General features: G+C 47.8%; 1 protein-coding gene across 1 annotated transcript in view; it reads left to right on the top strand.

Annotated features, from left to right (window-relative positions):
- NOD1 (nucleotide binding oligomerization domain containing 1) overlaps nucleotides 1-26,375 on the top strand; it is a 43,251-nt gene extending 16,876 nt beyond the window's left edge. The window contains exons 6-12 of the mRNA XM_033165334.1: nucleotides 147-230; nucleotides 1,458-1,541; nucleotides 2,463-2,546; nucleotides 9,360-9,443; nucleotides 21,740-21,823; nucleotides 23,447-23,530; nucleotides 26,140-26,375. Of these exons, the coding sequence (XP_033021225.1) occupies nucleotides 147-230; nucleotides 1,458-1,541; nucleotides 2,463-2,546; nucleotides 9,360-9,443; nucleotides 21,740-21,823; nucleotides 23,447-23,530; nucleotides 26,140-26,212 (577 nt within the window). The 3' untranslated portion in view covers nucleotides 26,213-26,375. The remainder of the gene's footprint in view (nucleotides 1-146; nucleotides 231-1,457; nucleotides 1,542-2,462; nucleotides 2,547-9,359; nucleotides 9,444-21,739; nucleotides 21,824-23,446; nucleotides 23,531-26,139) is intronic.
- Nucleotides 26,376-27,303: the final 928 nt, after the last annotated feature.

The raw sequence follows: 27,303 nt of genomic DNA, 5'->3' as shown, positions 1-27,303 counted from the left end.
CTCGTAAAAAATGAGGTCTCTGACCCCCAAATGAATTATAGTGGGGGGGGGGGGAATCAGATCCCATGCATAGTCTACTCAGTTTGTAGCTGTTAAAAAGTTACACATCTAAACACCAGTTCCATTTTTTTAACCTTCCTCCCCAGCTTGTACAACAACCAGATTACTGACATTGGAGCCAAGTATGTTGCAAGACTCATCGAGGAATGTCCAAGCCTCATATATGTTAAGTATGTATTTCTATCACCCCCCTTTCTACCGTGTTTCTCGGTGTAGCGAAAGCTCGAAAGATACAAGCAGGACTGGAATAGCACTTGTAGTTTAATGGTGAATTTTGGACATCGTGGGAGATGTAAAAGATCTGGATTATTATAAAAGATACAGGAGGAAATTATTAACAGCAGGAGCCACAAAGGGGAGGAGGAGATTCCTTGGAATCTTGTTTTTTGGATATGTGATTGTAAAACTTGGATTTGAAAACCAAATAAAACAATTTAAGACAAAAGAAAAAGGAAGCTTGAAAGATACAGGGAAAGATCGTTTTTCTTGGATGGAGTCAAAACTTCTGCATGGATAGCTATGATGATGATGTTGGTGCATTTAGAATATTGGTACCCTGCTGTTCAGCCAAAAAAAGGCTTCCAGGGCAGCTTAAAGGTAAAGGTTTTAAAGGGACCCCTGACCATTAGGTCTAGTTGAGGACGACTCTGGGGTTGCGGCGCTCATCTTACTCTATAGGCCGAGGGAGCCGGCATTTGTCCGCAGACAGCTTCCGGGTCATGTGGCCAGCATGACTAAGCCGCTTCTGGTGAACCAGAGCAGCGCACGGAAACGTCGTTTACCTTCCCGCCGGAGCGGTACCTGTTTATCTACTTGCATTTTGACGTGCTTTCGAACTGCTAGGTGGGCAGGAGCTGGGACCGAGCAACGGGAGCTCACCCCGTAGCAGGGATTCAAACCGCCGACCTTCTGATCAACAAGCCCTAGGCTCAGTGGTTTAGACCACAGCGCCACCCGCATCCCCCCAGGGCAGCTTACATGCAGTCAAAACAAGACAGTGCCTCCCCACAGGCTTACATGTTCCCAATCTTACCTTAAATTACCATAATTCACATTTTCTAGCCGTATGGAGGTTTTTAAATATGCACATTTATTTAAATATGAGGAGCCCAAGGGCAGATAATCGGGCGACCAGAAATTCTTTAACCCACTTATTATGTTGTTTGATAAAGCCTTCACCGAAGTATCCCATTGTTGGAACCAATTCATTAACAGCTGTTCCAACGAGAGACATTCTGGTTACAAAACATCAAACACGTGTGGATCTGGTTTTCTTTCTAGAAGTGCAGAAAGAAAACACTAGCTAAAATGGAATTCCGTGGCATTGAGTGTGTTTGTTGGCTTGATTTCTGGCGAAACCAAAACCAAAAACCTACCCACTTGGCATTTCTTTGCAGAATAGGAGCAAACAGAATAACCACAGAGGGCGGGAAATGCCTCGCTGATGCCATCCGGAAGAGTAAAACAATGTATGAAATTGGGTAAGTTGGATCACTTTTCCCCCCCTTGGATTTATTATTTGTTGAATTTATATACCGCCTTATACTCGGGGGTCTCAGGGCGGTTCACAGAATAAAATCAAGATATAAAATCACAAAAGTCATAATAAAAATTAAAACAACAACCCAACAGTCCCCTCCCCCCCCAAAAAAAACACATTTTAAAAGGGCGACTGAGCTAACCTGTCCTGAGACCTACTGGTGGATGATAGTAATACTGTATATTCTGGCGTATAAGAAGAAGAAGAAGAAGAGTTTGGATTTGATACCCCGCTTTTCACTACCCGAAGGAGTCTCAAAGCGGCTAACATTCTCCTTTCCCTTCCTCCCCCACAACAAACACTCTGTGAGGTGAGTGAGACTGAGAGACTTCAAAGAAGTGTGACTGGCCCAAGGTCACCCAGCAGCTGCATGTGGAGGAGCGGAGACGTGAACCCGGTTCCCCAGATTACGAGTCTACCGCTCTTAACCACTACACCACACTGGCTACTTTTTAATCCAGGAAAATCTTCTCAAAAGTCGGGGGTCGTCTTATACGCTGGGTGGAGAATCTGCGGTCGAGTATATCTCAAACTCTATATTTCAACTGGGAAAGTTGGGGGTCGTCTTATACGCCCAGTCGTCTGATATGCCGGAAAATATGGTAGTAATATTTTCTGGGGGGATGCAGGGGTACACATACCCCTAAACATTTTGAGAATCTTTGTACTTTTGTCCATTTACTGTATTTATTTTTCCCAATTTGAACTATAAAATGGTGAGATTTTTCTTGAGTCCAAATGAGAGTACCCCTAAACATTTTTTTAAGAAGAAAAAAAACACTGGTAATAATAATAATAATAATAATAATAATAATAATAATAATAATAATAATAATATGTCCCATCTCTTTCTTTTTGACAGGATGTGGGGTAATCAGGTTGGAGATGAAGGCGCCAAAGCCTTTGCAGAAGCATTGCAGAATCACCCCACTATAACAAACGTCAGGTAAGGCCATATGTGAGCAGGGAACGACGGCTTAAACTCTTCAGGTGACCCATATCTTGAAGGATTATCCTCATGTCAGAAGAGTAAGCACCCCACATTTCAGAACAATGGAGCACCTTAGAATTGTTAAATGGGGCTGGTGAGGCTGGAGTCACCATCCAGCATATTGGGATAGGTGCCAGGGCTCGAGCCCCTCTTGCGGGGTCCACAACTGATAACCGCCTCAGGCGATTGGACCCGGCCATCCTTTTAATTTCCCACAATGCCCCACAGGGATGCTTGGACAGAGGCATTGTGGGAAATTCAAAGGGTGGCCAGACTCCAGGCCTAGGTAAATGGAGTTGGTTGTTGTCAGGATCTGCCTTGGGCAGGAACTGAATCATCCTCACAGTCTGTTGTAGTCGAGCAATACCAGTAGGTTGTTGGCAGAGAACCGGGGAGCCTAATTTAGAGCAAAGACCTTTTAAAAATCAAAGATGATTGATGTCCTAAATGGTGGCGTTACAGTACCAAAACAACATTGCCAGTCCATATTTGGCTGCGAAAAGCTTTAAAAAATAAAATTGGCGTTGGCAGCTGCTCAGAATTCGGAGAGGCGCTTTTAAAACACAATTTTCCTTAAGGGAAAAAGAAAAAGCTTGTCAATCAATTTTCTTTCATCTAACACGGGGGTCAGCAACCTGCGGCTCCGGAGCCGCATGCGGCTCTCTGACAGGTCTCCCGCGGCTCCGGCATGCCCCCCTTTCAATGCCCTTTCAATAATAATTAAATGGTTATCGGCAAAAAAAGGGCCAAAAAACCATGAATAATCCGCATCAACGTTGAACAGCTGGGCGGTCTTTCTCAGCCCTCTCGGGGTTCCTGAGGACAGACCCAAGATTGATGTCCACCTTGACCACTCCCAGAGAGAGGAAGCGACTTCTTCACACCAATAAGCGTGTGGGGAGGGCTGAGTTTTAACCACCTCGGCGTGCCGATGGGCAGGACAGATTGCCCGCCTTGGCGCATAGGCTCGGAGCCGGGGCCTTACCACCGAGGTAGCCACTGAGGATGAAGGCGGGAGGTGGGCACGGGAGAGCGATGCTTCGTCCGGCCAATGAGCCGCTGGGATGCCTGTTCCTGTTTGAGGGGAACATGCCAATGAGGGTGGCGTTAGGGCGGGGAGAAGAAGGAGCTGGGCTTTGCGAGTTATCGAGAGAGAGAGAGAGAGAGAGAAAAGAGTCGGGATAATAAAGGCGGCGGGAGGTGGTGGTGGCGATTGGAGCGGCCCCTGTTCTGAGCGGCCCCTGTCGGGCGGAATCCTTTTCAAAGCGGCTGCGCGGAGGGCGGAGCAGGCGAGCCAGGCGTCGCCGTGACGGGAGGGCGGTGATGGTCACCGACAGGATGAAGTAGAGCTGCTTTGGGGGGGCGGCGGCGAAAACGTCCGGGCTGCTTCTGAAACCTCCGCCAACCGGTGCTTCGCCAGCGCTCGCTGCGGGCGGTGTACATGCTCAAGACGGCCCCAAGGGCGGCTCGGGGGCCCGGAGCCCCGAGGCCGGCACGCTGCAGTGCCTGGCGTGATTCCCCCCCCCAAAAAAACCTGTTTTTTGCTTTTTGGCTTTTTGCCTTGCTCTCCCACCCCCCTCTCTTTTTCTTCCTCCCCTCCTTTTTTAATCCAAGGGGAGAAATCCCATTTTTAAAACAAACAAACAAACAAACGAAAAACAAACACCCCCCACAGCTGCTGCAGCCACTCTATTTGAATTTTTATTATTACCCTTTTCTCCCTCTATCCCCCCTTTTTCTTTTCTCTTCCCCTTTTGTTTTTGTTTTCAAAAAAAGGAAAAAGAAGAAAAAGATTTTTCCCCTTTATTTTTATTTTTTAAACTACTACATATTTTTAATAGATATTCTCCCCACCCCACCCCACCCCCAATTTATATTTTTCCACCCCACTTTTCCATTCCCACCCCCCTTTTTCTTTCTTAATTAGTTCGCTTGCCAACCTATCTTAGAGGGGGAAGCCCTCTCTCCCACCCACCACACCCCCCAAAAAACAACTTTGAGCTGAACCCCCAAAAACGGGGGTAGATCACTGCTGAAAGTAGATCACAGGTACTTGGGAGTTGGCCACCCCTGGTATAAGACATGTAACTAGAATAAAAATTTAAAAAAACCAAGCAAATAATTGTAATAACTACTGTAATAAAGCACTGCTATAATTATATATAATTTCCCTAAAATTTTGGTTTCATTTGCCTTTCCGTAATGAAATGTCACAACCTGAACGACCATGGCTTGCCCCCCCCCTAGTTGTGATCCTGGGTACGCCCCTGAGTCAATGCAAAAAAGTAATAACTTATTCTTGTTGTTTTTACTAATTATACTTTGCATTGGCTCCTATACGTTATTTATTATTATTGCATTAAGGTAAGAAACAATATATGCAGCATTATATTTGTTTTAAATGTCGCAATGGTTTTGCGGCTCCCAGTTGTTTTTTCCCCCTTTGGAAACGGGTCCAAGTGGCTCTTTGTGTCTTAAAGGTTGCAGACCCCTGATCTAACAAAACAAACCTTGACGGTTCTCTGCTAAGGAGAATGGCCGTTTTCCTTCTCCCACAAGATGGCAGACTTTACTGGATCTCATCAAGTGAAAAATCTCTAAAGTCTGTTTAGTTGGGTGAAAAGAGAGGGCCGCTTCTCTCAGCGCAATTTTTCTGAGAGTGCTCCAGTGTCAATACAAAACAACAACACACATTTATGCAAAAATAAAATATCATGCAAGGAAGCCATAATTGTTCCTAGTTCTTTCTGGAGGTACAAACCGTGGCAGACCCATGTCTCCCCATGCCGAATGTGTGAAACAGCTAAGAACCAGAGAAAATGTTTGAGTCTTTTGTGTTTGGAAATCTCGCTTGAACTCACCAGTGATCCTTGCTGGCTAGTTTTGGTCAAAAGTCGCTCTCTGTCTGCCTTGCCTTTGCAATGGTGTTGGAAGGTTCTGAGCTCTTTAGGGAGAAGGCAGCTGCAGGGAATGAATGGATGGGTGATGATGATGATGATGATGATGATGATGATGATGATGATAATAATAATAATAATAATAATACACAGCAAAAGCTTAAGATCCAAGGCATTGCACAGTTGAAGTGTCCAATATTGAATTAGAAGCCAATTGGAATAAAAATGTTTTTAAAAGCTTAAAATCCAAGGCTTTGTGCAGTTGAAATGTCCAGATTTGAATTAGAAGCCAGATGGAATAAAAAACATTTTCACTGCCTGCTTGAGAAAACTCAAGGATGATGGTGCTCATCTAAGCTCTCTTGGGAGGGAATGCATAAGTAGGGGGCTGTCACCAAAAAGGCCCTTTCCAGTTGTCCACGCTCCGCAGTAACACTTTACCCGATTGGCTCCTTGCTTGTCTTTACAGGCAGCAGCCAATGGAGGCTCAGTGAGGGCAGCCGACCTAGCCAGCACCCCAGTTCTGAGCTTGCTTTGTGAAACCTCATTTGGTTGCACCTAAGGGACCTGATGGGAAGCACTTTCGAGTGGTTTTCTTCTTCCAAGCCAGGCTCGAGCAGAGCGAGTGTAATAGTGGCCTTGCAGGATTGCGCTCAGGGAACCCACCTGCATCAGAGCCAGGGCCTTACGCGAGGTGGCCTCGGGCGCAAGAGTCATAAAACGGCAGCACCCCTCTCCATGCCACCTCGCAAACTCCATTCTGAAACGGAGAAGCGTCAAAAGCCATTTCTTGATGTGGCGTTGCTCCCCAAAGACCAAAAATGCTTACAGGTCTCGCTAGGAGACGGTTACAGCACAAATTCTGCAAGCCTCAGTTCCTTCCTCGCTTCCATTTAAGACACCCATTTGAGGAGGAAACTCCCAAGTGACTCGGTTCTCTTGTATATGCGGGTTCTCCTGCTTTGAAGCTTGAGTTTTTGGTTGCCACTGCAAGCCCAACCTGCCTCCCACCTCCTAAAGGGAGAAGGCCCACACCCTTCCATTTTGCTGTCTCTGTGGGGCATCATTTATCCCCCTGATGAGGTGCAGTCGTACCTTGGTTCTTGAACAGAATGCGTTCCGGGAGTCCGTTCGACTCCCGAAACGGTTCAAAAACCAAGACGTGGCTTCCGATTGGCTGCAGGAGCTTCCTGCACTCAGCCGGAAGCTGTGCCGGACGTTCGGCTTCCGAAAAACGTTTGAAAACCGGAACACTCACTTCCAGTTTTTGATCATTTGGGAGCCAAAACGGCACAAATGGCTGTTGAAACACCCACTCACCAGATACAGGTGCAAGAAAAAAATATATGAGAAATCTCAGAGCGGGGAGTGGGGGGGGGGAGGAAACCGCTCTGAGGCGTGTGGAAATAGCTGCTCTGCTTTTTTGGATCCTGGCCAAAACGAACAGCTTTTCTAATCGGCTTAATTATCTAGAATTGTCACTCAAACGGTTCAAATTTTACTCGGAAGAATTTCCAGACCCCAATTATCACGGGGTGGGGCTTTCCTTGCCTGCAAACATTTCCTCCATTGGCAGAGCGAGGCTGTCGGGTTGTACGGAAACTTTCTCTAGTTATGTGACCGTTATTGCTTAGTTTCAGGGAGGAAGTCTTTGCGGCAGATATCTAGGCATTGCAAATGTGGTTAGTGTGTGGGTGTGGGTGTGTTCGTGTTCTCTTCTTCACCTTCTCTGCATTTTCCTTATTGCTTATCTCCAAGTGGATTCTCATTGACTTCAAAATGCATACCCGCCAACATTTCTCCGATGAAAATAGGAACGTCCTATTCAAACAACAACAGTACTAATAGTTGTTGTTCAGTCGTTCAGTCGTGTCCGACTCTTCGTGACCCCATGGACCAGAGCATTCCAGGCACGCCTATCCTTCACTGCCTCCCGCAGTTTGGCCAAACTCATGTTAGTAGCTTCGAGAACACTGTCCAACCATCTCATCCTCTGTCGTCCCCTTCTCCTTGTGCCCTCCATCTTTCCCAGCATCAGGGTCTTTTCCAGGGAGTCTTCTCTTCTCATGAGGTGGCCAAAGTACTGGAGCCTCAACTTCAGGATCTGTCCTTCTAGTGAGCACTCAGGGCCGATTTCCTTGAGAATGGATAGGTTTGATCTTCTTGCAGTCCATGGGACTCTCAAGAGTCTCCTCCAGCACCATAATTCAAAAGCATCAATTCTTCGGCGATCAGCCTTCTTGATGGTCCAGCTCTCACTTCCGTATATTACTACTGGGAAAACCATAGCTTTAACTATACGGACCTTTGTCGGCAAGGTGATGTCTTTGCTTTTTAAGATGCTGTCTAGGTTTGTCATTGCTTTTCTCCCAAGAAGCAGGCGTCTTCTAATTTCGTGACTGCTGTCACCATCTGCAGTGATCATGGAACCCAAGAAAGTGAAATCTCTCACTGCCTCCATTTCTTCCCCTTCTATTTGCCAGGAGGTGATGGGACCAGTGGCCATGATCTTAGTTTTTTTGATGTTGAGCTTCAGACCATATTTTGCGCTTTCCTCTTTCACCCTCATTAAAAGGTTCTTCAATTCCTCCTCACTTTCTGCCATCAAAGTTGTATCATCAGCATATCTGAGGTTGTTGATATTTTTTCCGGCAATCTTAATTCTGGTTTGGGATTCATCCAGCCCAGCCTTTCGCATGGTGAATTCTGCATATAAGTTAAATAAGCAGGGACTAATAGTAATAAATAATAATAATAATAATAATAATAATAATAATAATAATAATAATAATAATTTTACTATTTATACCCCGCCCATCTGACTGGGTTGTCCCAGCAACTCTGGGCGGTTTCCAACAAACACAAAAACATAATGAACATTAAAACCATTTCAAAAAAAAAAAACCTTTCCTATACAGGGCTGCCTTCAATTGGCTTGGGGGGGGGACGGATAACTCCATACCCTCCAACATTTCTCCGATGAAAATAGGGACGTCCTAAGGAAAAGCGGGACATTCCAGGATCGAATCAGGAACCCAGGCTGCTTCTGTAAATCCGGGACTGTCCCTAGAAAATAGGGGCACTTGGAGGCTCTGACATAGGCTAAGCTAGTCCTACTGTGGTGGGGGGGGGGGTGCTGAGAGGGTCCCTACCCCCAAAGTCCAAACCTCATGACATGTAACAGAAGGAAGAGGGTTCCTATGTACTATATCTGTGGCACGTCCATGTGAATTGCTGTTTGTATACTATCCGGTCCTGTAAAGCCTTGTCCAGATGCAAGGTTGTCGCAAACAAACATTTGCCGCTGTTTTGTGTGTTCGCGCGCACATGCATCAAGTTTCCCCCATGTGTGCCTATGAAAATAAATCAACTGAATCTCTACAGCATGTAATGTTCAATTGCCCTATGTACAGTTCGATCCGTGCCGGTATATTAAATCCGATAATTCAGTCTATAGCTGATAAGCCAGTTGACCTACGTCTTGCTTGGGTTCTACAAGATGTGGACCCTTACATAACCCTACAGGTTGCTAGATTCCTAACAGCCGTTATTTCGTATAAGAGACGAAATGGGATGTTAGCTGATTAATGAAATTATAAATATGTTTTCCAAAATGAAATTAGTCACTGATTTTAGTTTGATGCTTCAATTTTAACTTTAAAATTTCTCTGAGATATGCTTTTATGGAAATATTAATATTGGTCCTTGTGAGTTGTGTTCTTATTTGCGGCTTGTACGGTGCCGTTGTTTTATTTGATTCTCTTTTGTTTGTTCTGTTTTGTATTGTAAGATGGGCGCAAATGCCGAATAAACATCTATCTATCTATCATGCATCTTTTAAATATTTGCCCTCTTGTCTTTTGCTTCGCAGTCTTGCGTTTAACGGCATCACCACCGAAGGGGGGAAAAGCATCGCAGAAGCCATGAAACACAACAGCACCGTGAATATATTTTGGTAAGGATCCGCTTGTCGGCAGACTCTGGGGAGGGGAGGAGCTTTGCGGGGCTCGCCTCTCCTTACAAGGAGAGGGGACATGGGTGCTAAACCCACAAACACTGGACGGAAGGGGTTTTACATGGCGGTTGCACCTCTCACAATCCGTACCAGATTCCAGAGCAGGCCAAGGTTGGAGTGGTGGATTTCTGTGCGAGCTACATGAGGGAACTGGAAAGGTCACTTCGAGCGCAGAAGAGGCCAAGGGACGCAGTGAGGATAACAAATAAACCACAGCAGGAAACTTTTCGGATTTTGTTTGGGGCATTTTTACCCTATCGCGTGAGACCAATAGCGGCCCCTCCCCTCCAGGCTGACAACCAAAAAGACGACGCAAAAGGAAAGAGGTTTGAGGAGGGAAGAGGAAAACAAGCAAACCCTTAGAAAGTTACATCCAGGCTGAGGCACAGGTGGCGCTCCAGCCGTGGTCAGGGGCAACTCCTCTTTATCACTGGCTGACAGGGGGCTGTTGGGTGTCAGAGTCGAATGACACCCAGAGGACCACATGTTCTCCACCCCGAGTTATGACATAGCTCTTACGATGACCAGCTGGAACGGAAACAGTGGTCCTGCTTACCCTCTCTCCCTCTGCTGCAGCTGGATAGGCTGAGTTTTGCATTCGGAGATCACCTCCCTTTTCCTTGTAGTGTGAGCCGTGGTCCTGTTGGAAGGAACATGTTTTTTTTGCAGCAGGACAGCCAAGCTAATGTGCCCCAGCCAGGAAGTGGTGTTGATCCAACAGCTTTGTATTTGTGAATTGGAAGAGCCAGTGTCCCCTCCCACTGCCATGTTGCTGAGCTCTCAAGGGCCTGAGAATCTGACCAAATATTGATTGATTGATTGAATTTATATACCAGCCTGTACCCGGAGGTCTCGGGGCAGCTCACAGAATAAAATCAAGATATAAAACCACAAAATACAGCAATCCGTTCTGGAAGACAGTACGACTTCCAAAACATTCGACGACCGAAGCGCAATTGCTGGCCGGCAAAATCCATTGAAAAAATGGAGAAACTCGCCTCAGAAGCCGTTCGACTTCTGAGGCGCGTTCGAAAACGGAAGCATTCACTTCCAGGTTGTTGGCGTTCGAAAGCCAAAACATTCGACTTCTGAAGCATTCGACAACCGAGGTTCCACTGTACATAATAAAAACGAAAACAACAACCCAATAGCCCCCCCAACAAAAAAACACATTTTAAAAGGGCACCCTCCAGACCTCTCAAGGAGGAGGCACATGAAGAAGGGCCCCAGAAGATGCTCTCAGGGTCTGGGTAGGTTCATATGGAAAGAGGTGGTTCTTGAAGTACAGTGGTACCTCGGGTTAAGAACTTAATTCGTTCTGAGGTCCGTTCTTAACCTGAAACTGTTCTTAACCTGAAGCACCACTTTAGCTAATGGGCCACGCCGCCAGAGCACGATTTTTGTTCTTATCCTGAAGCAAAGTTCTTAACCTGAAGCGTCATTTCTGGGTTAGCGGAGTCTGTAACCTGAAGCTTATGTACTGTAACCTGAGGTACCACTGTATTGCGGTGCTGAGCTGTGGTTTTGTGTGTGTGTGTGTGTGTGTGTTTTAACCCACCATGGTTTCCCTAGCATTTCAGTGTGTTCTGAGTAGTTTTGGGAGAGTAATTCACCACCCCAACCTCCAAATTCATATGGTTTCAATTCTTGGTTCCACATCCTCCTTAAGAGCACTTCCGCAGTGGCAGCCATTGCCTACTGAACATCTTTGCTGTCGCTTCTGCCTTCTGCTGATAAGACCCTGCGGGGTCATTCTAGCAGCCCAAGGATGTCTGAGCCAGCAAGAACCGGCATCAGAGCTGAGACCACATCCGACCCCAGGGAGCAGCAGGGAGTTTTTTAAAAAGTAAACACTTTTAAGTATCCCCGGTATTAAAAGCAGCTGATTAAGTTGACTGGCTGATGATTCAATGAATCCAAAATGAACTCAGGAGTGTACGGTGAGAGATTTAAATGTGGAAAGGGGTGGAAGGCTGGAGAGAAACAGTACTGGAGGGGAGTATAGCTAGATTTTTGAACCCCAAATTACAGATCCCTGGAGGAAAGAGACGTTTCCTCCTCCCAAACCGAGTTATCCAGGTAGATTTTTTTTTGCCCTAAAGTACTACACTTGGGCAAAAAAAATATCAAAGGCACAAATACAGGGTGGGTGACACCTGGCTTGAGAGCAGTACATGTGAAAAGGATCTAGGAGTCTTGGTAGACCACAAACCTGACATGAGTCAACAGTGTGACGCAGCAGCTAAAAAAGCCAATGCAATTCTGGGCTGCATCAATAGGAGTATAGCATCTAGATCAAGGGAAGTAATAGTACCACTGTATTCCACTCTGGTCAGACCTCACCTGGAATACTGTGTCCAGTTCTGGGCACCACAGTTGAAGAAGGATACTGACAAGCTGGAACGTGTCCAGAAGAGGGCAACCAAAATGGTCAAAGGCCTGGAAACGATGCCTTATGAGGAACGGCTTAGGGAGCTGGGTATGTTTAGCCTGGAGAAGAGAAGGTTAAGGGGTGATATGATAGCCATGTTCAAATATATAAAAGGATGTCATCTAGAGGAGGGAGAAAGGTTGTTTTCTGCTGCTCCAGAGAAGCGGACAAGGAGCAATGGATTCAAACTACAAGAAAGAAGATTCCACCTAAACATTAGGAAGAACTTCCTGACAGTAAGAGCTGTTCAACAGTGGAATTTGCTGCCAAGGAGTGTGGTGGAGTCTCCTTCTTTGGAGGTCTTTAAGCGGAGGCTTGACAGCCATCTGTCAAGAATGCTTTGATGGTGTTTCCCGCTTGGCAGGGGGTTGGACTGGATGGCCCTTGTGGTCTCTTCCAACTCTTAGGATTCTATGAGTCTTCATCCCATTGCGTTAACATACAAGGCAGACCAATGGAGCTTTTGTAGAGCTTGTTTATTTATTTGTTAGTTTGCTTTTTAAAAAAAGTGATGTTCCACTCTTCATTTAAAAGAAATCCCAGCACAGATGATGACAAAAATCAGCAAGCAGCGAACGATTTAGGTGTGTTCGCATAGCCTTTTGTGGCACGCCTGTAAGACACCCCGTAATTATCGTAAGGAATATCTTGCTACTCATTTGTGCCCCGTTCTCCCTCCTGTGCCTTTGAACCGGTTTTGAAGCAGGGGCACAAAACACTCCACCTGACGCACTGGAAAGCCAAGCCCTCTCTTGTTCCACCATCGTTCTAGCAATGCCTGGCTGATCACAACAACCGCGTTTCTGGAGACAATAAATTATTGTGCTTTTGGAACAGCCTGTCCCGGCGTTGACGGTAAAAGGGAGGCAACTTTGGATTGCTTCCCAAGTGGTGCCCGGGATCTGATGCAAGACGGCAGGCTGCAACACTGTCGATGGCTTGAAGAGCTTGGGTTGAAGGAACAGCACCAGAGCATCCTTTGTGCTAGGCTGCATTGCTCTGAAAAGAGAGCGTGGGGAGCCTATGGGCGGCCATGATCCTAGCTCTGCAAACGAGGAAGAGAGGCAGACTCTTGGAAGTGTAGCTGCTCAGAGAAGGGATCCTTCGGGGAACATGGATTTGAGGGAGAAGAAACAGGACCTGCTAGAACAGGCATAGGCAAACTCGGGCCTCCATATGTTTTGGGACTACAACTCCCATCATCCCTGACTACTGGTCCTGTTAGCTAGGGATGATGGGAGTTGTAGTCCCAAAACATATGGCGGCCCAAGTTTGCCTGTGCAAGAACATACCATCCAAGCAGACTTGGAAGGGTTGGACTAGATGACTCTCGGTGTCCCTTCCGACTCTACAATTCTACTTGTGTTGATAATTCACCAAGGGATTGACATAATAGGTGAACCGGGCAATAGATACAGTGGTACCTCGAGTTACAAACGTCTCGGGTTACAAATGCTTCAGGTTACAAACTCCGCTAACCTGGAAGAGTTCCCTTGAGTTGAGAACTTTGCCCCAGGATGAGAAGGGAAATTGTGTGCCGGTGAAAACACACCTCTAGTTAAGAACAGTTTCAGGTTAAGAATGGACCTCCGGAACAAATTAAGTTCGTAACTAGAGGTATAGGACATAATATAGATTTTAATCTCTGAGGGAAACTTTGGAAGAGCGATCTGAAGTTTACAGCTTGTTATTCCTTGAAGGAGAACTACCTGAAAATGATTTACAGATGGTATTTAACTCCAGGTAGACTTACTCAGATGTATAAGACTGAATTGGATAAGCGCTGGAGATGCAATGAGGTTGAGGGTACGTTCAATCATATGTGGTGGACTTGTAAAAGGGTAAAAGAGTATTGGGAAATAATTTATAATGAATTGAAAAAAATGTTTTAAAGTACTTTTCCAAAACAAAAAAACCTCAGAATCCTTTTTGTTGGGGGTAATTCAGGAGGAAATTCCCAGGTGTCAATAAAGGTTATTTATGTATGTCACTACTGCGGCCCGTGTTTTGCTAGCCCCAAAATGGAAAACGAGCGAGATCCCAACCAAAGAAGAATGGCAACTTAAGCTGATGGAATATGCTTAGCTTGTGGACCTAACATATAGAATAAGAGAACAAGAAGAACAAATGTTTAAAGAAGATTGGAAACCGTTTATTGAATATATGGGGGCGGGAATTGTGAATGTTTGAAAACGTGGGCAACATTAAGATAAATTCAACAGTGTAAATAAGTTTTGATGGATGTAATAATGGAATACTCAGTGGTTTATGTAAAATATGCAGGGATTTATGATATGCAAAATGAACCATGGAAAGAGAAGAAGGGAAGTCACTGATATTTTACGGTGGCTTAAATGAATATTCTAAAATGTAAAATAGAAAATTTAATGAAAATTAAAGAAACAGGACCTGCAACAAAGTGTTGCAGTTTATTCCCACATCCCAAGGGGAGTACTTCTGTTGTGCCAGCCAGCCCTGCTGCCCTCTTGCAGGCTGTGCCGTTCCACCTCCCCTCAGGGTTTTTTTTTTCCAATTTCTAGCTAAAGCTCAACGTTCTGTAGCTTCTGGGCATGTGTGACCCTCAGAGTTGCGCTTCGTCGTCGTCGTTCCCTTGGGTTGGTTGGTTCATTTTTAGGGCTCTCCCGGAATATTGGGGCCTAGAAGGGCTGCCTTGTGCTGAATCAAAGCTATCGGTCCATCTAGTTCAGTACAGTGGTGCCTCGCAAGACGAAATTAATTCGTTCCGCAAGACTCTTCGTCTTGCGGAAATTTCGTCTTGCGAGGCACCTTTTCCCATAGGAACGCATTAAAATTTAATTAATGCGTTCCTATGGGAAAAAAAGTCCGGGGGCCCCTCCCGACCGGCACCGGAGCCAAGCCAAGCCGCGTTTTAAGACTGCAGTGAGCGAACAGCAGCGCTGCTGTTCGCTCGCTTCAGTCTTAAAACACGGCGCCGCGGCTCCGGGAGGGAGGGAGGGGGCCGTGGGATGATGCCCGACATCGGGCATGATCCCACGGCCCCCTCGCGACCGGCACCGGAGCTCCGCGGTGCTGTGTTTTAAGACTGCAGCGATCGCTGCAGTCTTAAAACGCAGCTCCGCGGCTCCGGGAGGGAGGGAGGGGGCCGTGGGATGATGCCCGACATCGGGCATGATCCCACGGCCCCCTCCCGACCGGCAGCGGAGCTCCGCGCCGCCGAGTTTTAAGACTGCAGCGATCGCTGCAGTCTTAAAACGCAGCTCCGCGGCTCCGGGAGGGAGGTAGGGGGCCGTGGGATGATGCCCGACATCGGGCATGATGCCACGGCCCCCTCCCGACCGGCACCGGAGCTCCGCGGTGCTGTGTTTTAAGACTGCAGCGATCGCTGCAGTCTTAAAACGCAGCTCCGCGGCTCCGGGAGGGAGGGAGAGGGCCGTGGGATGATGCCCGACATCGGGCATGATGCCACGGCCCCCTCCCGACCGGCACCGGAGCTCCGCGGTGCTGTGTTTTAAGACTGCAGCGATCGCTGCAGTCTTAAAACGCAGCTCCGCGGCTCCGGGAGGGAGGGAGAGGGCCGTGGGATGATGCCCGACATCGGGCATGATGCCACGGCCCCCTCCCGACCGGCACCGGAGCTCCGCGGTGCTGTGTTTTAAGACTGCAGCGATCGCTGCAGTCTTAAAACGCAGCTCCGCGGCTCCGGGAGGGAGGGAGAGGGCCGTGGGATGATGCCCGACATCGGGCATGATGCCAGGGCCCCCTCCCGACCGGCATCGGAGCTCCGCGGTGCTGTGTTTTAAGACTGCAGCGATCGCTGCAGTCTTAAAACGCAGCTCCGCGGCTCCGGGAGGGAGGGAGAGGGCCGTGGGATGATGCCCGACATCGGGCATGATGCCACGGCCCCCTCCCGACCGGCACCGGAGCTCCGCGGTGCTGTGTTTTAAGACTGCAGCGATCGCTGCAGTCTTAAAACGCAGCTCCGCGGCTCCGGGAGGGAGGGAGAGGGCCGTGGGATGATGCCTGACATCGGGCATGATGCCACGGCCCCCTCCCGACTGGCAGCGGAGCTCCGCGCCGCCGAGTTTTAAGACTGCAGCGATCGCTGCAGTCTTAAAACGCAGCTCCGCGGCTCCGGGAGGGAGGGAGAGGGCCGTGGGATGATGCCCGACATCGGGCATGATGCCACGGCCCCCTCCTGACCGGCAGCGGAGCTCCGCGCCGCCGAGTTTTAAGACTGCAGCGATCGCTGCAGTCTTAAAACGCAGCTCCGCGGCTCCGGGAGGGAGGTAGGGGGCCGTGGGATGATGCCCGACATCGGGCATGATGCCACGGCCCCCTCCCGACCGGCACCGGAGCTCCGCGGTGCTGTGTTTTAAGACTGCAGCGATCGCTGCAGTCTTAAAACGCAGCTCCGCGGCTCCGGGAGGGAGGGAGAGGGCCGTGGGATGATGCCCGACATCGGGCATGATGCCACGGCCCCCTCCCGACCGGCACCGGAGCTCCGCGGTGCTGTGTTTTAAGACTGCAGCGATCGCTGCAGTCTTAAAACGCAGCTCCGCGGCTCCGGGAGGGAGGGAGAGGGCCGTGGGATGATGCCCGACATCGGGCATGATGCCACGGCCCCCTCCCGACCGGCACCGGAGCTCCGCGGTGCTGTGTTTTAAGACTGCAGCGATCGCTGCAGTCTTAAAACGCAGCTCCGCGGCTCCGGGAGGGAGGGAGAGGGCCGTGGGATGATGCCCGACATCGGGCATGATGCCAGGGCCCCCTCCCGACCGGCATCGGAGCTCCGCGGTGCTGTGTTTTAAGACTGCAGCGATCGCTGCAGTCTTAAAACGCAGCTCCGCGGCTCCGGGAGGGAGGGAGAGGGCCGTGGGATGATGCCCGACATCGGGCATGATGCCACGGCCCCCTCCCGACCGGCACCGGAGCTCCGCGGTGCTGTGTTTTAAGACTGCAGCGATCGCTGCAGTCTTAAAACGCAGCTCCGCGGCTCCGGGAGGGAGGGAGAGGGCCGTGGGATGATGCCTGACATCGGGCATGATGCCACGGCCCCCTCCCGACTGGCAGCGGAGCTCCGCGCCGCCGAGTTTTAAGACTGCAGCGATCGCTGCAGTCTTAAAACGCAGCTCCGCGGCTCCGGGAGGGAGGGAGAGGGCCGTGGGATGATGCCCGACATCGGGCATGATGCCACGGCCCCCTCCTGACCGGCAGCGGAGCTCCGCGCCGCCGAGTTTTAAGACTGCAGCGATCGCTGCAGTCTTAAAACGCAGCTCCGCGGCTCCGGGAGGGAGGGAGAGGGCCGTGGGATGATGCCCGACATTGGGCACGATCCCACGGCCCCCTCCCGACCGGCACCGGAGCTCCGCGCCGCCGAGTTTTAAGACTGCAACGATCGTTGCAGTCTTAAAACGCAGTGGCGGGGCTCCGGGAAGGAGGGAGAGGGCCGTGGGATGATGCCCGACATTGGGCACGATCTCACGGCCCCCTCCCGACCGGCACCGGAGCTCCGCGCCGCCGAGTTTTAAGACTGCAACGATCGTTGCAGTCTTAAAACGCAGCGGCGGGGCTCCGGGAAGGAGGGAGAGGGCCGTGGGATGATGCCTGACATTGGGCACGATCCCACGGCCCCCTCCCGACCGGCACCGGAGCTCCGCGCCGCCGAGTTTTAAGACTGCAACGATCGTTGCAGTCTTAAAACGCAGCGGCGGGGCTCCGGGAAGGAGGGAGAGGGCCGTGGGATGATGCCCGACATTGGGCACGATCCCACGGCCCCCTCCCGACCGGCACCGGAGCTCCGCGCCGCCGAGTTTTAAGACTGCAACGATAGTTGCAGTCTTAAAACGCAGCGGCGGGGCTCCGGGAAGGAGGGAGAGGGCCGTGGGATGATGCCCGACATCGGGCACGATCCCACGGCCCCCTCCCGACCGGCAGCGGAGCTTACCTGTGCGCATGCACAGTCGATCCAAAATGGCGGACGCGGACATCACCCCTCCCGACCAGAGCGAAAAGGTAAGCCAGCTTACAGTGGTACCTCGCCAGACGAATTCGTCTTGCGAAAAACAGGCATAGACGAATTCGTCTTGCGAGTCAACTAAAAACTCGCAAAACCCTTTCGTTTTGCGAGTTTTTCGTCTAGCGAGGCATTCGTCTTGCGGGGTACCACTGTATTGCCTACACTGACTGGCAGCATCTCCGCAGGGTTTCAGGCAGGGGGATGCTGGGATTTGAACCTGGGGCCTTTTGCTGCATCCACCCCTCTACCACATCATACATCACAACCGCTCCTTGTTTCTCAGCGGCTCCTCTGTCTTCATTTCTGTCAGCACGCACTGCCTGTTGTTAGAGATCTACGGTAATTTCTTCATTTCCCAGGGAGATTCGATTGGTGCCTTCATTATACGCCTTTAGGCACCAGGCAAAAAAACATTTCTCTTTAACCAGGCCTTTGGCTGATTGACATACAATGCCCTTTTAAAATGTGTCGGGAAGGGGATTTGGGGGTTGTTCTTGTTTGTATTTCTATTATGTATCTTGCGTTTTTAATATTGTGGTTTTTATCCGTCAACTGCCCTGAGGCATGTGGATAAAGGGCGGTGTAATTTTTTAAAAAAACAATGATTTTTATTTGATTTTACAAGTATAAGATTATAACAATACAAAGTACATATCCATATTTAGATATTCCTCTGAATCTGTGGACTTCCCACCTTCCCCCTCCATGGGTCCTATTGTCAACGTTCTCGACTGCCTGTTATTCAGTAATCCATATTTTATGTGACTCCATTGTCTCCATAGTGCTTGCTACATTACAAGTGCTATTGCAATCATGCTCATGTTTTCATCTGCTTACAGTGGTCTCCCATTCTTTATTAAAGTTTCAGTCTTCTTGGTTCCTGAGGTTTCCAGTCAGTTTTGCCAGTTTTTGTCTAACAGCTTGGTTTGCCATTCTTCTCTTTTTTAAAAAAGTATTTTATTAAAGATTTCTTGATTTACAAAAGTACTGTATTTTTCGCTCCATAGGGCGCACTTCGTTTTTAGAGGAGGAAACAAGAAAAAATTTTTTTTCTGGTTTTCCTCCTCTAAAAGCACTGTTTTTTTTGAGGATCAGCTAAAAGTTTTGCAGCTTTTTTTGCAAAGGGAAAAGCCCTGTTTTTTTAGGATCAGCTAAACGTTTTGCAGCTTTTTTGCAGAGGGAAAAGCCCTGTTTTTTTGAGGAGCAGCTAAAAGTTGCAGCTTTTTTGCAAAGGGGGAAAAGCAAAGAAGAAAAGCCCCGTTTTTATGGGGTTCAACTCACATTTCTGCAGCTTCTAAAGGAAAGGGAGACTTTTCTACAGTTTCCAGACAGATAATCTAATCGGCCATCACATGTCGCTGGGGAAACAAACAACCTCCCTCTGCAGCACATTCAACAATGGAGGCCTGGGCAAGAGGGCGGGGCTGAAAGGGAGCCGAGCAGGGGACTCTTATCTCTCTCCCAATACCTTGCTGATCAGCTGCTGAGTGGGGTCCTTTAAAGACCCCCTTTTCTCTTTGTAAAATAAAAAGCATGATCCTCTTTTGGCCCCTAGGCAATTCAGCCCCAGGGACCACCATTCGCTCCATAAGACGCACAGATATTTCCCCTTACTTTTTAGGAGGAAAAAAGTGCGTCTTATGGAGCGAAAAATATGGTATGTGCAGTGTCTCTCTCGTATTTTTTCCATGTATCATTTTTACAAATCCGTTTCATTTGTTGAGACATTGGGAAGAAGAGGGGGAAAGAGGTGGACGGGGGGGAGATGGGGGTGACGGTGTTTCTATTTTACTTAATATACGTAGGGTTTGATGTCAGCATTGCTTGTGCAGGTTCTCTGCTGTTCGCTTGTGTTCCTTTAGCGGTGAGAGAGGTTGCAGGGTTTGCCATTCTTCTCTGGTAGTGACTTTTATCTTCTTTCCATCTCTGGACCAGCAGCATCCGTGCAGCTGTTGTTGCATACATAAAAAGTCTTTTTCTGCTCCTTTGGAATATCGGTACCTATAATTCCTAATAGAAAAGCTTCCAGGTGTTTGTTTGTTTGTTTTTAAAAGTTATTTTAAACATTTTTTTCAATTCATTATATAAGGGCGGTACAGTGGTACCTCGGGTTACGTACTTAATTGGTTCTGGGGTGCCATTCGTAACCCGAAAAGTACGTAACCCGAACAGCGATTTCACGCTTTGCGCATGCACAGACCACGCGCACGGCGAAAAACACTTCCAGGTTACCAGAGTACGTAACCCGAAAATATGTAACCCGAAGTGGACGTAACCCGAGGTACGACTGTATAAAAATTTAATTAATTGATTATGAAAAATCGTGCGCAATGGGCCAATGGCCGTAATAATATCTATCTATCTATCTATCTATCTATCTATCTATCTATCTATCTAATTGATTAATAATTTGCAGCTAGCAACAAGCCTCCTGAGCTTGTTAAAATTGAAACAACCCGACGACTTGTTTGCAGTATTTGTAGCTTCAGTGTATATATGCTCCATTTTCCCCGTCCTAACCCCAATAGGAGGGTTGAGCCATACAACTTACAAAATAAAATAAAAGACTAACTTAAAAAATGGCAATGATTCTCCATAATTCTCCATTAACCCAGCCTGGGGTTGCTTGGTCAAGCGTTGAGCTATAAATGCCTTTAATCCCTATGGAGAGATGGTGGAAGACCAATTTAGGTATGGTCCAAATGGCTGCACCTATTTTCCTGTCCTCGCTGGGAGTTTTCCAAGCTGCCCTCCTCTCCACCTCTCCGCCAGCCATTCCCATGAATGCTTTCCATGGCAGCATTTTTATTTTTATTTTAAAAAAAGCAAAACCAGAAACCCTGCCTTGAGCACATGGAAATGCCTTAGGCATGTGGAGGTGAGTGGGTCTCCATCTCATTTGCATTTTAAGAAAAGTTCCTTTCTCAAATGAATGCTGAAATCTTAGCAAAATGGAAGTATGCTTGAACGCAGTGATGTCCACAATGGCTGTACTGTCAATCACTTGGCAGACCTTTTGGACATGCGCATCTAGCCAAAGAGTTTCGATTTCATTTCAGGCTAGCCAGGATCTTTAATAAAATTGCACCTTGCTGGCAGAGAAGAAATTCCTTCACCCCCCCCCCCAAACCATAGGATGACCATATAGTCTCAGGACTGAAAAAAGGAGGCTGTTTTTATCACATGTAGGCTTGTAGTAAGGTTAAAGCTTACTGGGAAATGATATATAACGAAATGAAAAGGATGTTTAAAATAACCTTTGTAAAAAAACAACAACCAGAAGCATTTATTTTGGGAATTATAGGGACAGAACTACCTAAACTATATAGAAACATATTCTTGTCTGCGACTACAGCGGCAAGAATTTTACTTGCCCCAAAATGGAAAGAAGCAGAAGTCCCAGTAAAGGACGAATGGATACAAAAACTTATGGAATATGCAGAAATGGCGGAACTTATTGGAAGAATAAGAAATCAAGATAACAAACTTTTTATAAAAGAATGGAAATGGTTTATGGAATATTTACAGATAAATTTCAGAGAGATAAAAACACTGGCAGGATTACTCCAACAACCTGCAGTTTCATAAGAGTATATATTTAAAGAAGATGAATAAATGAGCGCATTAAGTTAATTTGGACATGCAGAAGATATTAAAAAAATAAATTGAAGGAACCGCAGAAAGAGGGGGAAGGAAGTCAAGTTTTGAAATGTCAAAATGATTGTAAAATTAGGGAAACGTATAGACTTGAAAAGTATAAATAAAAATGTTTTAAAAAAGAAAAATCCCTTTTGCTTCTCTCACCAGGCTAACAAAGAACGAGCTGGATGACGAAGCGGCCGAATGCTTTGCCGAAATGGTAAAGGTCAACAAACGATTGGGTCATCTATGGTGAGTTGTCTTGGCTCGCGGAGAAGGAGCTCTTGAGTCACTGCCTCGGGCTACGAGTCACATTTCAGTCACTGTACATTTTCTACACAAGGACCCAACCCTGAGCTTTGGGCTCCTTTTGACAGAAAGGTCACCGGAAGCCCTTAATTTGCATCGAGGCATCAGATTCATGCTGATTTAAAGTTTGAGTGCCTCATTCTTCACAATTCCCAGAAGGAGTTGCTGAACCAGTGACTGGGCTGGGTGATTCATCACCATGGCGAAAACTAGGAGAGTAATTAGTTGGACTTTTGAAGGAGTCCTATGCAGATGACACGTATAAAAAGGTAGCAAACCGTCAAACGTTAAAAACTTCCCAATAGAGGGCTGCCTTCAGGTGTCTTCTAAAAGTTGTGTGGTTCTTTATCTCCTTGATGGGAGGGCGTTCCACAGGGCGGGTGCCACCACCGAGAAGGCCCTCTGCCTGGTTCCCTGTAACCTCACTTCTCGCAGGGAGGGAACCGCCAGAAGGCCCTCAGAGCTGGACCTCAGTGTCCGGGCAGAACGATGGGGGTGGAGACGCTCCTTCAGGTATACTGGGCCGAGGCCGTTTAGGGCTTTAAAGGTCAGCACCAACACTTTGAATGTAGGTATTTCAGGACTGGTGTTTATGGCCTTGGCGGCCACTCCCAGTCACCAGTCTAGCTGCCGCATTCTGGATTAGTTTCAGTTTCCGGGTCACCTTCAAAGGTAGCCCCACGTAGAGTGTGTTGTAGTAATCCAAGCGGGAGATAACCAGAGCATGTACCACTCTAGCAAGACAGTCTGTGGGCAGGTGGGGTCTCAGCCGGCGTAGCAGATGGAGCTGGTAGACAGCTGCCCTGGACACAGATGTCCCATGGACAGTGTGTTTAGTTTAATCACCACCAGCAAAATGTAAGGCTTGACTCTCGTTTGTTTAGGGACCTACCCCATTGTCAGTAACGCTGACATTTCCTTTTGTGTTTGTGTTTTTCCACATTATAAACAAATTACCCTTGAGTGACTAATGCTAAAGAAATAAATGTCTTGAAGCTTTAAAAAAAATAATAATTAAAAAATTGCAAAGAAAAACGGGAGAGATCGAACTCCAAGGTGACTTTATGTATTTTTGATGGTTGGCCCCTCTGAGCCGGTCTCTTCCTGCCTCCTCTCTTGCGGTGCCAGCCCAAAGTGGCCAGTGAATTGCCTTCCCCAGCCAGCCTTCGCTTTGGATCAGTCATGAATAATCCCCCAGACAGCTGCTTCTCCTGTGATCAGAGAGCAGCTGTGTGGTCAATTATACAATTAAGCTCAGTAACCCTGAAAGACGCCCGTGCACTTTAGACTGAAGAGGCTTGGAGCCTCTTGGCCGCGCTTCTATGGGGGGGGATTGTCTGATGCCAAGCAGGCCAGCCATGCAGATGGAAATCAGAAACCACCAGTTCCTGGCAAGAGCCCAGCCTTGTTCAGCAAAAAGGAGTGTTGATTTTCCGCTTCAGGCGCACCGTGCCCAAGCCAAGTGCGTGACAGGCAGGATGCTGTGGACCGGGCGCAAACAGAGAGTGTTTTCTCCGGCGCTGGGGCCTTTCCTTTCTGTTCTTTCTCTCTCTCTCTCTTTTTTAGGCTTATCCAGAATCAGATTACTAGCAGAGGTGCCAAGTGCCTGGCCGATGCTCTCAAGCACAATACGGCCATTAAAGAGATCTGGTAAGGACGACTGCTGTGCGGCGTTCCAAAGTGCGGCCGTCGCACTCCAACTGCCTGCTTAGAGTCATGTGCTGGATCTCGCCTCGTGAGACGGGGAGCCTGTGACCCTTTGAGATGCCATTGGGGCTTCAAGTCTCATCAGCATGGCCAGTGGCGATGAGAGCCTAACATCCAGAGAGCCACATGCTATCCATTTGCTGATGTACAACCATGTTCACGCACACGACACAGTGGCAAAACGCTGGAGAACTTCCTTTGCGCCTTGGCCATTTCCGTGCTTTGGCGATTGAACGCGCACCCAAATCCGTTGCACGTGTTTCGTGTGCCAAGAGAGATTGTGGAGCTGAGTTGGGCCGCTGTTCCCGCCACAGTCGCCCTGACTTCTGAACACGGGGATCCTTCAAACGCAAATCAGGAGTCTGTATCATTTGGGTAGTTGGGAGGAAGTAATCCCGCCCTGTGCTCACAGTCTAACTAAGGGAGGAAGAGCAGAGATCAGGAAGAAGTGTGTTGGGAGCCCTGCATGCAGTTGTGGGCCACCAGCTGGCTAGGCCTTAGCTGCCTAGCCACATCTTTAATTGGCAGTTAAATCACAAGTCTCTCAATGTGGCTTGCAGTAGTCATAACAAAGTCCCATAGAAACCTGTGGACCAGGTTATTCAGGCCCAAGGCCCAGTAACAGTTAACATTTTAGCTGGCTCAGGATCAGCGTTTGTCAGTTTTGCCTCTTGGTTTATGAGCCAATGCCGTAGGACTTACACAGCCCCCATTCATTTCAGCGCAGGAGGTTCTCCTCTCTTAACCTCAGGGTTGTGGGTTCGAACCCCTCATTAGGCAAAAAGATTCCTGCACTTGCAGGGGTGGGATTTGGCGATCCTCATGGTCCTTTTCAACTGTGATTGTCTCCGTAATCATTTCAGAAATAAAGTACAGTTAGTTAGTTTAATATACAGTCGTACCTCAGAAGTCAAACGCCTTGCGAGTCGAACATTTTGGCTCCCGAACACAGCAAACCCGGAAGTGAGTGTTCCGGTTTGCGGACGTTCTTTGGAATCCAAACGTCCGGCGCAGGTTCCGCAGCTTCCGATTGGCTGCAGGAGCTTCTTGCAGCCAATCGGAAGCCGCGCCTTGGTTTCCAAAAGTTTTGGAAGTTGAACGGATGTCCGGAACGGATTCAGTTTGACTTCCAAGATACGGCTGTACTGCCTTGTACACAAGCCCCAGGGCCGTTTAAAGCAGGCAAATCCATTAAAACCGCACAATGTTTGAAAGCAGGTTGCAGATCACTAAAGAGCAGTTACTAATTGCTGCAGCAGTCAAGATTCTCCAGATGTGTCTTGACCAGTGTTAGTAACCGAGGGATGAAAGCTAGGAGATTAATGGCACCTTATGAGCACAACAACAGAATGTCTAGGCATACTATTTTATAACAAGAATATGAAAATGAATGAACGGCATCTAAAATATTATGTTCGTTTTTCCCATGGTCTAGTCCTTCCCCTGCCCACCCCGCTAATATTCTTAAGAGGGTCTCTTCTCCAGTCTTCAGAGAGTAGCTGGAAGTGGGGAGGCAGAAAAAGGTCCTCCTTTCCTTCCACTCTTTCAGTTTCAGTCTGAAATCTTAGGCACAGGATTGCGCCCAGAGCTCAGAAACTGCTTGGGCTAAGGAAATTACATGTCGCAAAATGCACCTAGGACAATGGGAGTTTTGGACACTGGTCTTAACTAGCCACCTAAAACTGTGCAGAGCTGGGGCATTTTAGTAGGGAGGGAGTCCTACGGGTGAAACTCGAAAAATTAGAATGTCATGGGAAAGTCCATTTACGTAAGCAATTGTTTTCATTAGCTACTGGAGTTTTATATATGTGATAGACTCATGACATGCAAAGCGAGATATGTCAAGCCTTTGCTTGTTATCATTGTGATAATGATTATGGCATTCAGCTGATGAAAACCCCAAAGTTGAAATTGTTAATTTGGGGTTCTCATCAGCTGTACGCCATAATCATCACAATTATAACAAACAAAGGCTTGACATATCTCGCTTTGCATGTCATGAGTCTATCTCATATATTAGTTTCTCCTTTTAAGTTGAATTACTGAAAGAAATGAACCTTTCCACGATATTCTAATTTTTCGAGTTTCACCTGTATGTCTTGAAGGAGCCACCACTGACGAGGCCTTTTCCCAGGCCTCATCCTGAGAAAGGTTCGCCCTGATCTCAGAGCACAAGCAGGTAGGTGTGGAAGAAGGCATTCTTGCAGATAGTTGTGCTTCAGAGCGCATCAGCCAGGTGAAATTATTGCACCAGAAAGAAGAGAGCCTAGGCTTATATCTTGTGATCTAAAGGGATGTGTGTGACTTTCAATATGTCTTAGTACTGCCTGCTACTGGCTAAGCATTCCCAAGAGATGCAAAGCTCTTGGATTTCCCTAGGTGGAAATTTCACGTCCTCGTCAGAAACCAGGACTACCTTGTGCCGTTCGTCCCAAAACAAACAGGCAACAGGAAGAGTGCCAAAAAAAGAAAGAAAGCAAGAGAACCTGCAGAAACAGCTGCTTTATTTTAATTTCTCTTTCCCTCCCCCTCCCTCTTTCCACCTCCAACAGCTTAAATGGAAACCTAATAAGCCAAGAGGATGCAAAAACTTTTGAAGATGAAAGGAGGCTCATTTTCTTTTGAGATTGGGGGTGGGGGGTCACTTTGGATGGCTGTCAAGATGCCAGGCCTTTGGAACAGCGGTGGCTGAAGCCCGAATGCGATGCGCAGTTGACTCGAGGGTGGAAGACATGTGCCTTACATTGTGCTTAAAATTAAATAAAATATCTCCTTGGTGCTGTTTTTACATATTGTAACAGAGGCTTGATGGTCGTTGTTGCCTTAACTAACCATTTGCACCCTACTTCAAAGGGGGAATCGTGCATCAACCGACACAATCGTTTGTTGTTACTTTATTATGTATGTAAATGCTAAAAATTGTGTGTGTGTGTGTGTAAGAGAGATAGAGAAATTTATGAACCGATGTGGTTAAAAAAGTAGGACATTCACAAGCTAAGAGCAATCTCACTTGTGAATATCATTCATCCAAGTCTGGGATAGCTCACTCTATCCTTTACTATGAGACTCTTAACCTCAAGGCCATGTGTTTGAGCCCCATGTTCATCGCTGGGGGTTGGACTTGATGACCCTCATGGTCCCTTCCAACTATACAATTCTATGGTTCTATTTTCAATTACTCTGTTTTCAGTTCTTTTCTGCTCTAACCGCAATGACAGCATTTTGTTGACTTGAGGCTTCATCAGCCTTGACTAGCATGCGATCTGTTCGTGATCTTTGGCAGAAGGGGTCGAGAGTCCAATCTGCAGAGAGACAGGGAAGTGGGAGTGGGAAGAGAAGAGGCGCACTCCATGCTATAGGGCTAAGCGGAAGCTCCACTTTGGCCGGCAGAAACCCCTCACGCCATGCCAACAAACCTCTAGCGAGCAAGTGCTGTGTGTGCCTGTCATTGCTTGCCACCTCCTGGGATGCGGGTGGCGCTGTGGTCTAAACCACGGGGCCTCTGGGGCTTGCTGATCGTAAGGTCGGTGGTTCGAATCCCCGCAACGGGGTGAGCTCCCTTTGCTCTGTCCCAGCTCCTGCCAGTTCAAAAGCACACCAGTGCTAGTAGATAAATAGGTACCACAATGACGGGAAGGTAAACAGCGTTTCCATGCGCTCTGGTTTCCGTCACGGTGTTCCATTGCACCAGAAGTAGTTTAGTCATGCTGGCCACA

This window comes from Lacerta agilis, chromosome 12 (genome assembly GCF_009819535.1).
Source record: "Lacerta agilis isolate rLacAgi1 chromosome 12, rLacAgi1.pri, whole genome shotgun sequence".
NCBI lineage: Eukaryota > Metazoa > Chordata > Lepidosauria > Squamata > Lacertidae > Lacerta > Lacerta agilis.
This window is presented reverse-complemented; position numbering and strand designations above follow the sequence as displayed.